The sequence below is a fragment of the Rasamsonia emersonii genome (assembly GCF_000968595.1).
Source record: "Rasamsonia emersonii CBS 393.64 chromosome Unknown ctg1118621759979, whole genome shotgun sequence".
Taxonomy (NCBI): Eukaryota; Fungi; Ascomycota; class Eurotiomycetes; order Eurotiales; family Trichocomaceae; genus Rasamsonia; species Rasamsonia emersonii.
The window spans coordinates 120,443-137,933 of NW_013563308.1; the positions used below are offsets into that span (position 1 = coordinate 120,443).

A 17,491-nucleotide genomic window follows, 5' to 3' on the forward strand; every position below is an offset into this window, starting at 1 on the left:
CACGATGTATGGTGGCAACAGTATAGTATGGTGTGGACTACATCGAAGGACAGCTGCATCTAATCTAATCTGATCTAAATACTCACAGAATACAGTCACTAGCATTTATGCGTGCGCTGATTGGTCTATTGCACTCACCGCCTGCATGACGCTCCAGTACTACTGTCTATAGTGGCCATTAGTGCAGTTTAGAACTATAGTTGTCTAGATGCCTACAAAAGAGTATATCGAATGGAGCATTTTTCTTGTTGGGTGATGGCTTTTTTGCTGATTTCCAAGCATGACTTTCGCAATTTTTTGTCACCAACCACGGGGCAGCTTTCAGCATACCAGATGATATTAGTGCTCTTGAACATCGTATCCAAGCTTACCCAATTTCTTTTTTTGTGTTTATCACGTCATGTGTTTTATTGTTCGAAACTTCTTTTTTAATCAAACCCCTTCAACCAGCCTAACGTAAAGAAGGTCAAAGAGATAAAAATAACCTTAAATAAGTATTACCTTTTTAAGAGGAAAAAAAAGGAAGGAAAGAAAAGAAAGAAAGATAAAAATGTAGGACAGTGTGAGTGTGCTGTCTGAGAGAGAATTTCACTTCATTCCCAACATGAAAGGCACGCTATGCTCAGTCATTGGATATCATCAATCAATCAATCAACCAATGAAAGAAAAAAAAAGTAGGAAAGTAAGAAAGAAGGGATAAAAAGAAGAGAAAAGGGAAAAGTCCTTTTTCTTTCTTCCTTACCCTCCCTTCATAACTCATGCACTCATGCCCGCAAAATTAACTAACCTAACCAATAAACCAGAACGAGAACTGGTAAAAGTCACTCCATTAGATATTTTGGGGACCTCGCAATCCCTTGCGCTCCCCTTTTAACCATCACAAGGAAAGCCACCTCATAAATCCCAGAAAACTAATAAGGCCACTGCTCCAACAGGAGTCGAAAAAAAGACCAAGCCACACAATGAGAACGCCAGCCACACAATGAGAACGCCGTTTTTGGACACCCGCTATATCCAGTTCGTAAATCATTGAGCATTAACGGCACAACGGGACAGAAACCGAACTCGGTATTCTCTTATCCGTCACGCCAAAAAAAATTATGCAATTACTGCAACAAGATCATCATTGTTCGCCCTTTAAACTTCCGATCAGATTCTTTAAAGCGTCCAAGATGACAGCCTCGTCCTTCGGTTCACCGCCCGGGAACGAGCTTTCCTCAGCATGTCCAAGAGCCCGAGCTCGAGCACTTTTGAGAACTTCCCGAATGTACTCCTTGTCTTCGTAGTCCTCCATGAGCACCGCCTCAAAGTCATCAATAGCCTTGTTTGCTCGCTCGGTAAACGACATTGCCGATTCCGCGTCATCATCATTCTGCATCGCCGGCTGCTCCGGCGGTGCAGAACTCGGCTGCATCGGATTCGGGTACTGCGGCGGTTGCGCCTGAGGAGGTTGAGATTGAGGGTATTGGAAGGGCGGGGCCGGTGGAGGAGGTGCAGGGTGATTCGTATTTGAGAATTGAGACGGATTTGGTGGCGGAACGTAAGGAGCCGGATGTTGCGGTTGCTGTGGTTGCATCGGCGCAGATTCACCTTGTCGGCGCAGCTCCAGCTGTTGCTGGTGTTGCTGGTGTTGCTGTTGCTGTTGTTGTTGCTGTTGTTGTTGTTGCTGCTGCTGTTGCTCCTGCTGCTGAAGCTGGACAATCTCTGGAGGGAGTTCACAAGGATAAGGAGATGTGTAGGTAGTAGGTCCGGGCTGGAGAAAGGCGGCGGGAATATTAGTGTTTCGTAATGGAGGCGGCAGAGATACCTGAGACGGGTGTGCAGGTGCAGGTGGATAAGGACTGGAATGTTGAGGCGCAGAACCGTTATAAGGATTGGAGGGCATCGATGGGTATTGGTATTGCTGGTTTTGAGGATGATTCGGAGCCCCCGCAGGAGCGGCATAAGGATGGGAGGGAGGAGGCATATAATGTTGTTGATGAGGAGGAGCAGAAGTACCGGGAGCAGGGTGGGAAACATGAGATGGCGGAGGCGGAGGCGGAGGGGACGGCCTTCTCTTCTTCTCCTTTTCCACCGACGCACCAGGACGAAGCTGCCACGACCACCCTTTCCCATCTCGCTCTGCGTGCATAAAAAGGTGGCTGTTGCCGTTCAGATTATGGCGCACACTGGACGTCCAGCCTTCCGTCTCACATTTGAAGCGGAAATACGGATACTTCAGCTTCAGAGCCCGATAGATCTGTTTGAGCGTCATTGGCGCGCGAGCCTCAGTCAGGGCATCAAAAATCAAGACAGCGTAGTTATAAGGAGGCTTAGCCAAGTCTTCTGGAGTGTAGGCGGATTCAGGAGGATAGTCGGGCGATGGAGACCGGGACGGCTTGCGTTTCTTGGGCGGAGGAGGCTTAGATTCTGGGAGCTGATCGGGAGGAACCTCGCCACCTTCAACAGACTGGACAGGCACGTCGCTCCCATCGGGCTGTTTCCTCTTGGTGTACTTTCGTTTCTCTTGTTTGGCCGCATCCTCGGTGGAATCCTCCTTGCGCGGCTTCGGCTGCTTCGACCGGTTGGACGGCGGAGGCGTGACACCACCGTTGGCCTCGCGTTTGGCGGCCAACTTCTGTTCCCTGGCAATCTCGGCCCGTTCGCGTTTCGACATGATGCCATCCTTTGGAGGGCGTCCTGGTCCGCGACGACGCGGTGGCTGCGGAGTCTCGGGGGGCCCCTCGATCGAGGGTGTTGGCTGGGACGGGTCTGGCTCCTTCTTCTCCTCCTTCTCCTTGTCCTTGTCCTTGTCCTTATCCTTGGTCTTCAAGACAATCTTGGTCACCTTTGGTTTCTCCTCATTGTCTGCGCCGTTTGCACCGTTTGTGCCGTCTGCGCCAGAGGCTTCAACCCCGTCTGCTTTGACAGCGGTGTCGCCGACAGTGGTTCCGGCCAACGCATTCTGGTCCTCCTCCGTGTAGGATTCCTCGACCCGATCCGCGCCGGTTTCTCCAATGGGCACATCCGGAAGCAAAAATCGGATCCGCACGCCTCCAATCTGGATGTAATCGCCACTATGCAGCGGTCTGATCTGCCCTGGCGCGAGCCAGTCAGCCCCGATAAAGGCGCCGTTTCTCCCAATGACCTCCATCTCGAAGTAATTCTTGTCAAAGTTGTAGGCAATCTTGACGTGTTTCCGTGATATCCCTTTGTGCCCCGCAGCGCTGCCATCCGCGGTGGCCGGCGGGTGGATTGGAATGGTCGGACACGCATCCGGAGAAGGCAGCAATGCCAACGTGTCAACAGGCTTCGCATCACCACTTCCTTCGTAGAGGGACTGCATCGCCAGAGCATTGTAGTCGGTGTGGTTCGCCTGCAACTGGGCCGGGGTGGCATGTTCGGCATGATCGGAGTTGGAGGATTTTCGGCTCAGTTGAGGCAGATGAGGGGGAACATCAGGATCAAAGCCCATGATGCCACCGCGGTCACTGACGACGCTCCCTATGATTGCGCTCCCTTCCCGCTTCACCCGGTTCGGAGTATGGGATGCGTTGCCACCACTAGAGCTTTTGTTCTTTGTTCTTCCCATAGCCTGTCGTGCCTGCAATTCACGCTGGTATGCTGCACGTGCCGCTCGCACATCTCGTCCGAGGATGAACGAGTATGTGTTGACGTAGAAATGCCCGTCATCGAACTCCAGCTTGGCAAAAGCCTGGATTCGGGGTTCTGAACCCGCGATCGACGCCGCCGGCGCGTTATTGTAAGTATTGGTATTCGAGTAACCTGGAATCTCGGGCAGACCAGACAGGTCCATGCCTTGGCCCAAGTAGGCCGAGTTGAGCAGTTCGTGCTGCTGCAGAGCTTCGACGGCGTCCTTTGGGGCAGCTTCAGGGTCGAATGTGGGAAACAGGCCCGTATGGTTATTGCTGGTCTTGGACAAAGGATCCTCCATCACCCCGGTGACCATGTCTGGGATTTTCGTAGAGGAAGCCTCCTCTGTCTGCTGCCCCATCGATGGATCTCCCGACGATCCGTGACTTTCCTGCCCATTTTCTGCCGACTCTAGCATTTCCACTTTTGATGCAGATTCATCCTGCGTGACAACCGGGTCCGTCGCCGGTACCTTGTCTGGCTCATTCGTCGAAAGCTCATCCGCAGGTGCCACTGGAGTCGACGCATCTGTTAACGGCTCGGGCAGGGGGGTCGGAGGTACATTGTTGTCCGCGGCGGACGCGGCGGAGGGTGCTGGTGGCGGCGCAGCGCCTCCGAGAAGCTGGGCCAGCAGGGAATTTGCGGCGGATTGCTTCTCGCGTTGCTGTCGTTCCAGATCGTCGTCATCTGGAGGTTTGCCCAAGGCCGGGTCCGCATGGGATTCCTCCTTCTGTCCACCGCCGGACACGGCCAGATCACCATGGCTGCCGGGGAGCAAGACGTTCTCTTCGCTCTGGGAAGGCTCAGTCTTCACCTGGGGCGGTAGATCTTGTTGCAGGGCGTCTATTGCGGAGTCGCTGTTGTTAGCATCGCGCGGGGTTGCGACAGGACGGTCCGGGTCGGGCTTGACGGCGCCGACAAGGTCGTCGAGAGGCTTGTCGATATCAATGCCCGGATCTGGCGGGCGATGGCCGACCGCGGGCGCTGTCATGGTCTGCAAGGACGACATGACAGGCTGCTGCAGCTGGGAAACAGGGCCAGAGCAGGGAGAAGAACCAGAGCAGGGCGGTGAGGTGAGGCCAGGCCATCTCAAGAAGCAGAGGCAAAAAGGCAAAGGCGAAGGACGGCGCCGACACGGGCCTGTTTGCAGCGCTGATTGGATCCCGTTGCAGTCGCAACCGCGGCTGCCAATCCGGTGTCTGTCGCCCGCCGGACAGCCCCGTTCGGGTTTAGCGCGAGGGGAGCGCCGCGTTGTCTGCCAGGACGAGGATTCACTGCATCGATTTACTGCGTTGGGAGAACAGGTGAATGTTACGATTCACTTCGGCCGTATTCGCGTTCTTGCTCTATACTACCTAGATGATGCGCATCGCTACATGCTAGAGATCGTGACTGCTTCGCCTCCTGCCGGCCTCCCGACCGCGAAACGGAAGGAACAGCTGGAATCAGGTGGAACCGGTCCCTCCTTCCATTTTGGGCGTCCCTAAGTATTCCGTAGAGTTTTCGAGTATCCCAAAATGATTTCCAGAGACTCCTATCTCGCGACAACCAAGTCGCTCCGTACAACCCATTTCTCGCCACGCCGCACCTCCTTCCCCTCGTGCAGCAGGCAGCGCTCCCCATGCCGATGCAACAACGCCATGCCCACCTCCGGCGCCACGGAGATAGGCTCTGACCCGCCTTCCGGGTAGAAGACGGTCTCGCCGCCTTCAGCCGTGGTCAGGTAGACGAGGAGGGTCCACGTGGTGCGAGCAGGAACAGATCCTGATGAGGATGGTGAGGAGAATTGAAGAGTGTTGGAGTCGTCATCTGGTTGATACAAGATATGAGCGTTAATTACTGTCCTTCTCTTTCGTTCCTTTCGTACCCAATAGATGCTTAAGACTGAAGACTATGGAGTGTTTCTATCTACAAGCTCTAGAAAATAGAAGGAAAGCAAGACGGAGAAAGAGAGGTAGAGACCACTTACAATGCTGTGCAAAAAACTGCCCTGGCGAGTATCGATAGATGCGAATATTGGGGTTCAACCCCAGAGGCGTCCCGCCCCAGACCTGGCGATTCTTTTCTTCTTCTTCGTTCGGGTCTTTTTCCTGCTCTTCATCCTCAAGACCCCGCCGTTCAAGAACAAGCTCCTTCAACGCGGTCCCACTCCACAGTGTCTCCGCGAAGACGGGATCCTGGACCTGAAACCGGTCATTGATGCGCACCGCCTCATCCTTGCTCTTGGGTTTGGCGGGCGTTGTGACCAGCGGCAACGACGACAGGAACGAGACGTAGCTCTTGCACAGGTTGGCCGTGAAGAAGTTGCGGATGATGTAGATCTGCTCGTCGAGGATGGACTCGAGAGACAGATCGGACGCGGGGACTAGTGGACGCAGAGGCGGCCAGTTCGGACGGGCGTGTGCTGTTTCCGTCTGTTTCGGCGTTGCAGGTTTTGTTTCTTTCTTCTTGGCCTTTGCGGGAGGCATGGTACAAGCTATATAGGAAGAAGTTATGTCGGGCCTGATGAAAACTGGAATTCTTGATATCATGCAAGTAAGAAAGTGTATGGAGACCGCATTTCCCGCTTCCGCTTAGGCTCGGAGCGGTACCATAATGCACTACACCAAGCCCTTATTGCAGAATCTGGTTATGATATTAGGACACCTAAAAGTTGCACTGCATGACAGTTAACTGCTGGACGCTACCTACAATTCCTAGACCTATCAGTCTGTAGGAATAAATCAGATGGTTGGAACTTGTCACTGCGCCTCATGTGAGGATACACTGTGCCATCCGCTGCTTACGTCCATTACTGTACAGCGGATTCGAGATTGCTTTACCTGTTTTTAAGGTTGAGCCCGACCTGGCCAAGCACGTGTCAGGTTCCCATGTGACAGCTCTCCCTGGAACAGGACAACTCTATCTGGAGTTTTTGGTTGCCTACTTCAACTCTACATAACCGAATGCAAGATGCTAGCCGAAGTCGCTCAGAAAGCAACTATAATGAGCTAGCCCCAAGAAGCTCACTAAACAGCTCACCTCTGCAGGCCCTAACATCAGCGGACATCGCAAAGTGGGCGTGCATCTCACTTTTCTTTTTCATATCCTACCCAGGGGGGTACCCTGTGTACATTCTGCCACATGTCATAATGATTCAGTGAGTTCATTCAATACGAGTACACACATACCCCTATGGTGAAGTCATGGTATCTGTACATACGAACGTAACGTTGAGAATGACTGAAAGCTGGCTCGTGATCATTTCGCAATCACTCGCACCCCCTTGCTATCCTTCGGCCCAAATGGTGCAAAGTAGTCGTGCGCGACGCTCACATCCCGCGCCGTCGTTTCGAACAACTCGAAATCGAACCGGTGAAAGAGATTGCCCGTCATGAGCGTGATCTCTTCCTTGGCCAGCTCGAGCCCGAGACACGCTCGCACCCCGCGGCCAAACGGAACAAATGCTTTCTCCATCTGCTTCAGCTCCTCAGCGCTGCTGTCTAGCCACCGCTCCGGCCAAAAATCATGCGGGTTACGAAAGATATCACCATTCAAATGCATATCACGAATGGACATGGAAATGGTCGTTTTTGGAGGAAACGTGTACGTCTTTCCCGAAGGAGTCGTGTAGGACATGGGTGCCACCGGGTTCCGCCGAGGAAGACGACCGACGACCCCGGTCGCCAGCCGCAGCGCTTCTTTGATACAAGCCTGCAGGTACGGCAGCTTGTCCAGAATCTTGCAGTCCATTAGACCTGTGACGGAATGTTTCTCCGCTGCCTCCTGGAGCTCTGACTTCAGCTTCCGCAGAATGGAAGGGTTCGAGAGAACATGAAAGGTAAACATAGACAGGGTGTTCCCCGTAGTTTCCGTGCCGGCCCCCAGGAGTGCCTGGGTCTCCGCCATCATTCGAGGCAGTGTCTTCTCTTCCGGTCCAATCACGTCAGACGTGTAAATGGCATCTAGGACAGTTGGCGAAGACTTTTCTGGCGGGATACCCTTGGTCTCCACCACTGTCCGAGCTTGCTTCATGAGACTCTGCGCGAAATGAACATCAGTCATGTCCGGAATGGACAAAAAAAACCCCCAATCATTCGACACTTACTGCTTGATTGTCCAGGACGGCAATCTGGGCCCCCGTCGGATCCATCTTGGCGATCAGCCAACGCGGGATCGCCTCCAGCAGCGGGAAGACAATAGGGATGTGGCGATGCCAAAGCATGAGCTCGGAAAAGTCCCGCAGGACCTGATTGAAAGCGGCCGAAAAGTCTGGCGTGCTCAGGAAATCCCGCGTGTGGGGAGCTGCATAGTCGGAGATGACATCGGTGGCATAGCACCGGTATGCATGGGAGATGGGAATGACCTGGCCGGCATCCCGATGCTCCTGCACGCGATCACAGAGCTTCTGCACCCGAGCCAACACCTTGGGTTCCAGCTTGGCGACATTGGCACTAGAGAAGAATTTGGCCATGGCGGCGCGACGTACCCGATGGAGCTGCCATGATTCGGTGCCGACTGTGCCACGATTGTCGCCAAATGCGCGGTAATACCAGGCATCCTTGTCTAGCTTGTTGTTCGTGTACAGGGTGTCCCAGTAGGTCGGGTCCTGTATATGGACCTCCCACGGATTGATGCGGACGATGGGGCCTGCAGTTCAGCAACGATCGTCAGTCAGAGAGTCAGGCAGCTTTCCAGAAACGCTTGGACCATAGGAAAAATAATCAGACATCGGAACATTGGGAACGGGTGGAGTAGCCGGGGGTGAAAGACCATATTTTTGGTGCATCTCCTCAATTTTGAACATGTAATGGCCCTGCCGGGGGCAATCCCAATAAAATTCGTACCACGCAGTGAGGGCCGCAATTTTGGGGCCGGGAACGCCTGCCAATGGGCTGAGCAGCAGGCGGTAGACGGCCACAAGCAGCAGGGTTGCAGACGCCAAGACGAGACCCCAGCCTAGCAATCCGCCGTCGATTAGCATCGTCATTATTGCAGCCATGCTGGTGAAGCTCCTCTTCCCCCAGACGTGCAACTGTTGAACTGTCGCAGCTTCGAGAGGCGTTGGAAGAGGGGAGGGTGAGAGGGTGATAAAGGAAGGCAGCGCGCCCCAGGAAGGGCCAAGAACAAACGAAGGGTGACAGTCTGGACTCTGGGAGGCCTAAGCAGGTCTTTGTTTGGCCTGGAGCCATATGCTTGGGGCCTTTTGGCCCATCGCAGCTAATGCAGTGGACCTGGGTCGCAGGCACGCTGTACCCAGGAACGCTGCGTGCACCCGCAGATGGGGCCGCGGAGCCTAAAGGAATTGGCCTAACTTTGCTGTCGCCCTCATCCACTCGACACGCGATCATCGATCTGTGACTTCGTGTTGGCCTGAATCGTATTAATAAAGCCGCTGTACTCCGTGCGCCTCTTGAAACCCATCGATCGCTCGCCAATGCTGCCAAGTCCGCCGCGAGACTCATGATCACATCGCAACTCATTCATCAGCCGGAGATCGCGAGAATGCAAAAGTCCCCAGCGCAGCCTCAGGCGTCAGGGACTGCGTGAACGCCGAACTCTTAAGGAACGTGTCGCTCCTTCCCCCATTGCCGGCTGTCTCGAACTAGGAGTAGATCCGGAGTCGACCGTCGATCGCGCTTTCCCTCCGCCATGGCCAGCCACAACCCCTCCTTCCCACCCCAGAACCCCTCGCCTTCGACTTCCCCAGCAGACAACTGCGGCAGTCGCAGCCCAGGTGCTGCTGCTGACAATTCTCCGTCTGCCGCCGGGACAGCCGCGAGCCCAGGCCTGGCTGGTGTGGACCACCGTATCGCCGCTATCGATAACACGATCTCTGAGCATCAGATCCAATCGGGATATTATGAGCCGCAATCCAATCTCAGAAGCGATCTGCAGGCATCGGAGTCCGCATCGGTCGCCGGAGACAGCAGCATCGGCATCTCAGATTCCAGCACCCACCCTCCGTACTCTTATGGCGCCAACGTACGTACATCCATTAAAGAAAATTCTTAGGGCGATGTGGCAGGCCATCGATCTGACTCATGCTCTACCCGTATACAGAATTTCTATTTTCGATCCGATGATGCAGATTCGGCTTTGGGAGACGACAAGTAGGTCCACCAAACATGCTATGACGCCAGTGGTGCTAACTTGTGTTCACAGAGAAAGTTCGACCGTCTCGTTGACAGAGAGCGTGTTTAACTACCAGTGAGTGCTGCAATTGGACAATCTATCTATCTACACCATGGTGTTTTCGACAGGAGGGCTGAAAGAAATCGCCTTCAGGTACGAGAACGGCCGACGATATCACGCGTTCCGTGCGGGCGCCTACCCATTGCCCAACGATGAAAAGGAACAGGATCGCATGGATATGCAACATCACATCTATCTCCTTATCTTTGGCGGGGAGCTGTACCGGGCTCCTCTGCCGAAGCATGTCGGTCGTGTCCTGGACATCGGATGCGGGACGGGGTTGTGGGCGATCGACTTTGCCGATATGCATCCGGAGGCAACCGTGATCGCGACCGATCTGTCATGCATCCAACCCACCTGGGTGCCCCCCAATCTGCGGTTCGAGATTGACGATGCGGAGTCCGAGTGGCAGTTTAGCCAGCCTTTTGAATACATTCACATCCGGAGTATGGCCGGCAGCATCGCAGACTGGCCGCGACTGCTGCAACAAGCGTATGACAATCTCGTTCCTGGAGGCTGGATCGAACTCACAGACTTCGAGACATGGGCCTCGACCGATGACAACAGTCTTCCCGAAACCTCCGCCTACCACGAGTTCCAGGTCCGACTGTGCGAAGCGGCTGCGATCTTTGGCAAGACGATGAACATCGCGCCCCAATTTCATAGCTTGGTGAAGAATGCCGGTTTCACCGCAGTTACCGAGGAGACTTACAAAGTACCTCTGTCCCCGTGGCCGCGGGACCCGAAGCTGAAGGAGCTGGCCCTCTATATGAACCTGCAGATGATGGAATCGATCGAGCCATACTCCATAGCGCTGTTTACACGTGTGCTGAAATGGGATAACAATCGCATTCAGGGGTTGCTCGCAGGCGTCAGACAGGACTTGCGAAATCTGAACTATCACATGTACTCTGTTGTGTGCGTAATCCACCCCAGTCGTCAGACGTCATTTTTAACCTAAAATGCTGGTGCTGACTCTTTGTCACAGTCACTGTGTATACGGGCAGAAGTCGTATAACTGATTCAGTGGCCTTTCATCCCAGTCTTTTTCTTTTTTTTCTTCTCTGCAACTAGCGGGGATAGGCCAGACAGCTGTTTCCACTGGAGCTTGTCTTTCGTCTCCCCGAGTCTGCTCCCAGAGCTTTCAAGGAGTATGCTGGCCCTGAAGCGCCTGCACCGTCTCGATGCCAGGAAATGTTCCAAAACATTTCCTCTTCGAACGACTCCACACGCGACGCAGTGACGACGGACAGAACCGCGGGTCGCATGGGCAGCCGTCCTTTTTTTTCTGGCCAGACCCAAATCTCCAGATCATCCTCATCTCTGGGACAACTTCGACGCGCCAAACTCCCAGGAGCCTTAGAGCCCTATCCAGCAGGGAGCATTGGGCTAGTCTGATCGAGTGGACGTCCGAACCATCACGGTAATAGTGATGATGCAGGGGAACAATGCTATGTTCAGTACAACAGCCTACTTGGAGACACGCATGTCCAAATTGGAACTATTACATGGTACGTCACAACCTGATTTCGGGAACACCGATACGACACGTCGACAGTCAGTCTTCTTCTTTGTGTAATGGACTGAGAGAAGAGAACATGGGCTTTTTTATTTGCCCTTTTTCTCTCCAGAAAATGACAGCTGATTACTATAGAAGCTATACCTACAGAGCAACGTGGTACGAGTTTTGGTCTATTCTGTCTGGTCTGTCTAGTCATTGTCTAGACAACGCTTCTGATCTGATTTTTCCTTGCCGGTACATTTTAAAATAGAGACAGCCTATAAACAAAGCGAAGATACTAAAAAAAAAGCCACTGCACGTACTGTGGGCATTTGGTATTTTTGTGTATCTTGTTATTGTAGGGTAGGGCCATTTGTAGCTGTACCAAACGAGCTACCTGCTAGCTAGCCAACTCCTGGATAAAAATAAGTAAAAAAATAAAAATAGAAATAGAAAGAAAACGGAGACACATCCATACATAGGTAGATCCTTCCATCAACCGATCAATCACAATAAATTAATCAACCCATCCATCAACCGTTTCATAAATCATCGTGTCAGGGAGACCCATCCTCAGTCATAGAGACGGCTCTTGGACAAAGTGTTGAAAAAAAACAAAGGAAAGCAAAAGAAAAAAGTACTCCGTAGGGAGAAATAAAAAATTATCTAGGGGACTGAATGACGCAAGGTTGGTGCCTTTCTTTTCCCCCTTCTGTTCCTCAAAAGAGAGACATGATTATTATTCGATTGGTTTTGGAATGACAGAAGTAAGTGCACAGGGATGATGGCGTGATACTGGATGTCCCGCAAAGTCAGCTGCCACGGGCAACTAACGTGGGAATGCATGTTGCATAGACAAAGAGCAAGTAACTGACAATAAAAAAAATCGAGAAAGGATGGAATATGACCGGTCGGTTTCAACCTGCGACCAGCCAGGATATTTATAGCAAGCGGGAAACCCTAGGCAGGTGATCTGAACAGGGTTCACTCTACCCCTCCATCAATTCCATTGCCATTACTGGAATGGGTATCCTGGCTCCTGCCTTAGATACCCATCAAAACCATCATCACAGTAGGAAAGGCCATTCAAAGCTCAACCGCTTTCTCAGTGGACCGAGTCAAGTTTCACAACTAACAGATATTCCGTACTTTAACTGGTAGCACCGCATTGTTAGCGGGGTAAAAAAGTTCTTGTAAGCTAAACCGCATCCCTACTGGAGCGGGCCAGCAGCCCCAGCCTCCCTCAATCGCTTTCAACTCTGAGCCGGAGTACTGGTTTGAGAACCAGCGTTGTAGTCAGCTCGCCGCATAATTTCTTCCACAGGACCCAACAGTCGCTTGAAACCATCCCGGCCCAGTCGGGCGACCTTGACATCTGTTTTGGCCACCACACTCGCAGCTCGAGGTTTATCATCAAGCAGCGCCAGTTCACCGAAGTAATCGCCTCGCGAATAGGATTTGACGGGACGGTCGGACCCGCTCTTGAAGGCTTCTGCTTCACCCGACTCCAGAAGGTAAAAGGAGTCACCGGGACCGCCTTCCTGGATGATGGTGGTCCCGGCTGGGTATTTGATCGTGTCAAGTGCATCGGCGATCTTGGATCGCTCATAAGGTTTGAGAGAGGCCAGTAACGGCACCTCTTCGAGAAAGGCTTCATACATGCGTCGCCGCTGGAAGGCGGAGTCCATGAGGATGCGGCGGAAGGTCACCCGGTCAAGAGCCCAGAGCGTCGACTTTGGGTCCGTAGACACGATGGTCGCGGCCCGCGGGGCGTTATACATCAAGGCCAGTTCACCGAATGAACCGCCAGGACCAATCGTCCCGACGTGGTTGCCCAGCCCGTCAGGACCGGACTGAACGGAACCGGATGGGTTGATGTAGACATCAAAGTGACCATCTTCAACGATGTAGAAATAGTCTCCCGCATCCCCCTGGGTGATGACTTTGATATCCTTGGCCGGAATGGGCTTCTCCACCAAGGCATCAAGGACGGTCTTGAGGTGCTCATCGTCCAGGTGAGAGAACAAGAAGTTCCCGCTGACGGCATTCTTCAACCGGGCGAGCTGTTCGGGGGTTTTGGGGTGGTAAGGCGGGGACCAACTGTCTCCCCCCGACGAAGTCGGATTCAGGGATTCTGCCGAGACCGATGTCCGGCGTCCGAGGGCATAGTTATTCGGTAACCCTTGGTTGTTGGAGCCGCCTGTGGGACGAAAGGAGCCAGGAGGAGCAGAGAGCTCGTCTTCGCCGTTGTTATTGCTCTCAGAGTCTTCGAACGGGCTGGTGCCAAAAACACTCTCACTCGTGGCACCTCCCAAACCACCCCGTCCAGAGAAGAGGTGTCCGGACGTCGGAGCGCCGGAGCCTGCATGGGCATTGTGGAAGGTCGGGTCAGTTGGAGATGTCACCTCATATTCCTCTTCCTCCGATATCTTGGCAAAGGCTGGAGCTCCAGAAGCACTGCCGCTGGAGTTGGAAAAAGGATTCGTCCCTGGAAAGGAGCTGGACGACATGTTGCCGCCCCGGAGACCCGTGCGGTCGCCTGTCGGGCTGCCCAGACGCTGAGAGGCGAAGAAAGCGGAGCGATCCGACTCCAATCGGCGGCTAAGGAAGCTGGCGCAGGACTGGACGTGGTCGGAGGGCTGGTGCTGCAGGATCTCCCGATTGAGGGAGTAGAACGCGTTCTGGCAGGCGAGGGGAAGGGTGTCCAAGGACATCTACGTGACCCAGGACGGCGACAGGAAGGAAGGAGGGAGGAGGAGGGAGGAGAGGAGGAGAGAGGCAGGAGCAATGGACGGCGGACGGGGATCTGCGCGAGGAAGGAGGTGGGGTGGGAGGGGTGGACGAGCAGAGGTGAGGTGAGCCCGCGGGCTGTGACGGCGGCTCGTCGCAGCAGGTCAGCTTAGTTTTAGCCTTTAGCCGTCCAGGCTCGGAAGGGGCTGGCCGGGGGGTCATTGGAGCGTCGCCTGCGGGGCCCTCGATCCCGCGGAACGGAGCTCTGGTCGGCCCCCCAGCCAGACGCAATCGGATGATGCACCTGGAACGATGCTGAGGGAATATCTCTTTCTGATGCCTGTTCAGTTTTATCGATTAACCGCATTGTCTCCTACAGTGAGCTTCATCGGAATAGGCTTTGCGAAAGCCTGGAAGCTGAATGGAAGCGTGCGATGGTGGGAGGCTGGCACAAAGGCCTTTCAAAGTGACGGCAGGATGCAGGTGGTAATAACCATGTTCTTGCATCTAATCTCGCACATGGATTGTCGGCACGAAACCCTAACCTCATTCAATTCTCTCCTCTGTATCATGCCTTGCACTAAGGCATCATACCATGACAACGTCTTGCGGTGATAATGTCGCAACTGGCTCTGAACACAGCCCGAGAAAAAGAGCTACAAGACTGAGGAATGGGCCTGAGAGGAATGCGGGAGTATTCTCTCTCCCATGCTGAGCCGCGTCGCGTGTTCCCTCCGGGACGCTAGCAACCCTGGGATCGACATCGGCCGCGCATGGAAGCTTCGATTGTCCAGCGCCGGTTTTCGATCTGTCTTCTAGAAGGATGCGCTGACTGGAGCTTCACATCCGCCCCGTGGAGCGTTGCCAACCTCCCAACCACCTGCTCTTTTTGGAACATTCTTACAAGGGACAATATGCCTGGTCGGGCGCAAATTCCAGCGGACATTACATGCATGCGGCCTATTCCAAAATTACTGTCAGAGCACTGCCGCATCTGAAGCACAGGGTCTGTACTACAGTGAGTGCCTCGATGGATGGCCCAGTTGTTGGCAGGCCGTCTGAAAATGGTCCCACTGTCCGTTTGCAGCAAAAGCTGACTTGATCCATTGCCGCTGTTCGATTCCTCCAGGGCCCCCAACCAATCAATAACTTCAGTTTGCAAGTCACTGTCCAGCGGTTCTTAAAGAGTTGCGACAGATATTATGGCAGAAAACTGTTGCCCAAGGAGAGAGACTGGTCGTGTATTGTATTGTGAGAGCTGCCACCCTCCAAAGACAGTTGTCCTAGCGCCGACAAGCCCAAGATGCTAATGAACTAAATCCTACGGCAGCCTAGTGAAAGGCCTCGTTAGGTAGCAGTGGGCGCATTCTTTTTTTCGCAAGCCTGCGCTGCTGCTAGTGCTGACCGTTGTGTTCTCATTGCGTCTTCCTGTCATGACCACTCTCACCACGTCGACTGGCATTCTCGAAAACTAGTTCATCCCTCTCCCGCATCAATACTACCGCCGCCCCCACCGGCCCAATGATCATCGAGAGTAAAACGACCTTCGATCCTAATTCCGTCCACCTTATCTCTACCGATGCCTGTTGATGGGCTGCTTTGTACAGTGCTAGAGCCCAAAGAAGCAGCGCTGTCGAACCGATCAGATCGTCCCACTGGAGAAACCAGAGAGCTCCCTCTCCGACAGACGTGACCTGGACTAAAGGTGATAACCAGAGTAGCCTGTTAACAAAGACTCGCAGCGGGTGTATCTCAGCAGCAACGTTTTCAGGAAACAGAGTAGGAAACGCCAGAGCCGTTAAGGAGAGCGCCCAGGCGGCAATGCGTGGGATAACAGCACATGACAAGGCAAAAGCATAGGTTCGTCTCAAACCACGGAGGGTCACAGGACCAGATTTGTCACTATCAGGGGAAAAGTAGGAAGAAAAGAGCCAACATAGACTGGCCAAAACGGACGTGTAGATTGGAAAAGGTTGCCATGCTGCGGCCAGAGCCTGTTTCGTGCCGACGCTTACAATCGATGGCGCAGGAAGGAACATGGCTGCAGAAGGAACTATGTAGCCGACGGCGATTATGAGCGGCAGCATAAACGCCATGGCAGATGGTATGCCCACACTCCGCGCATCCGGTCTAGTGGCAGTTCTGGAGGTGTATAGGTGCCAAGTACAGTAGACAGGAACAGCCAAAGCGTAGGTGATCGTCTGCGCAAGGATGCCAAAGACAGATGGGCTGTCAGAAAGTCAGCCTCCCAGAACGCAGCGCACACCCAAACCATATGGCATTAAATCTGAAGGAGTACTTGCAATGCAACAAGCTTTCCAGCGTTCCCCCTTCTCCATCCCTCCAGGTTCAGAAGCACCCAAGCAGCACCCACTGGGCCCAGCAATCCTAGCAGATACACTGACATTCCGGGGGAATTCCCGGAGATGGCTGGCCAGACTGGCCCTAAATTCGTAAGAACATAGTCCAGGTATCCAATGCCGGTGTAGTTAGTCCGTAGGGGCTCATCGCAATCAGGCAGCTTCCGATTCGCAATAGAATTTTGGAGAAGGAAGAAGAAGCCATTGAGAGTAGAGAACACAAAGAGGGCATAGATAGCGAAGAGAGCAAGAAGGGGCAGAACCAATCTTATCGTGGAGATCGGCTGAGGTGTATTTATTATTGAGGGCTGCACTTGATCCTTGGGTGGCATCTTGTCAGTTAGCCCTGCAAGGAAACTGCTGTACAAGGTGGCCACAGGTCTAACAAGAACGGCTCGACGTTTTGCAGGCCGACCAATCATTAGCGGCACCTAGCGCCTAGGGGAGCTGACTAAGGACCCGCCGAGTCACGTGCCAGGCTCACGAGTACATTCGTTACGTCACAAGTGTCCCAGCTCCTGCTTCCATGACGCTGCCAAAGAGCGAGGGCAGCGAACACCGATGCCAGGGCAAGGAAAGCAGACATGATGCCTGCATGGCCCATGTAGACTCCCTCACGTTGGCGGGGCAGATCTGAAGTTACATGCTCTTCAGATCAATGATCATGTGCCCAGGTGCTGGCTGGGAGCCAGCAATTATTGGTCCACGTCGCGGAGGGGCTCCGAGGAGAAAACGGCGATCATGCCATGCAACGCTGGGAGTCTCTGCTGGATGCGGCCATGGCTGTCGTCCATCAGACTCTGCAGACTCCCAGCCACAGAGGAAGCAGTTTCCGTTGGCGCCTAGCAGCAATAAGAATAAGACTTCAAAGCCTCTAGGCAGATCTGTTTCCTTTGTTTCCGCAGCAATCGTCAGGGTGCTGCTCAGGCGATTCGAGGATCCCCGTATTCTGCCGGCCAGCGTACGCCATCGTTCGGTTATCTTGCGCCGATCTCTGATCGTCTGTGCGAGCCGTTAGGATCGGTGCTAACTAACGGCAGCGCTGAATCCATCCCTTGTCCTCATATTTCGCAACGAGTGTTTCTTGACATCC

The 17,491-nt window shown here is 53.7% G+C and overlaps 5 protein-coding genes across 5 annotated transcripts; 1 reads left to right on the plus strand and 4 right to left on the minus strand.

Moving 5' to 3' along the window:
• Positions 1-1,123: 1,123 nt before the first annotated feature.
• On the minus strand, positions 1,124-6,425 carry T310_1231 (Forkhead domain protein; the record flags this gene model as incomplete). The annotated part of the gene is made up of 7 exons (XM_013475924.1): positions 1,124-4,907; positions 5,010-5,116; positions 5,198-5,442; positions 5,501-5,524; positions 5,603-6,109; positions 6,325-6,343; positions 6,420-6,425. 7 exons carry the CDS (start codon positions 6,423-6,425, stop codon positions 1,124-1,126), a joined length of 4,692 nt encoding a protein of 1,563 aa, XP_013331378.1.
• Positions 6,426-6,873: 448 nt separating this feature from the next.
• On the minus strand, positions 6,874-8,602 carry T310_1232 (Cytochrome P450; the record flags this gene model as incomplete). Its single annotated transcript, XM_013475925.1, has 3 exons — positions 6,874-7,653; positions 7,721-8,262; positions 8,323-8,602. 3 exons carry the CDS (start codon positions 8,600-8,602, stop codon positions 6,874-6,876), a joined length of 1,602 nt encoding a protein of 533 aa, XP_013331379.1.
• A 662-nt stretch (positions 8,603-9,264) lies between these two features.
• T310_1233 (uncharacterized protein) lies at positions 9,265-11,205 on the plus strand (the record flags this gene model as incomplete). Its single annotated transcript, XM_013475926.1, has 5 exons — positions 9,265-9,597; positions 9,676-9,725; positions 9,778-9,822; positions 9,901-10,723; positions 10,891-11,205. The coding sequence occupies 5 exons, from the start codon at positions 9,265-9,267 to the stop codon at positions 11,203-11,205; spliced, it is 1,566 nt and encodes a 521-aa protein (XP_013331380.1).
• A 1,356-nt stretch (positions 11,206-12,561) lies between these two features.
• T310_1234 (cAMP-dependent protein kinase regulatory subunit) lies at positions 12,562-13,818 on the minus strand (the record flags this gene model as incomplete). Its single annotated transcript, XM_013475927.1, has 1 exon — positions 12,562-13,818. One exon carries the CDS (start codon positions 13,816-13,818, stop codon positions 12,562-12,564), a length of 1,257 nt encoding a protein of 418 aa, XP_013331381.1.
• Positions 13,819-15,453: 1,635 nt separating this feature from the next.
• T310_1235 (uncharacterized protein) lies at positions 15,454-16,984 on the minus strand (the record flags this gene model as incomplete). Its single annotated transcript, XM_013475928.1, has 3 exons — positions 15,454-16,267; positions 16,444-16,718; positions 16,883-16,984. The coding sequence occupies 3 exons, from the start codon at positions 16,982-16,984 to the stop codon at positions 15,454-15,456; spliced, it is 1,191 nt and encodes a 396-aa protein (XP_013331382.1).
• Positions 16,985-17,491: the final 507 nt, after the last annotated feature.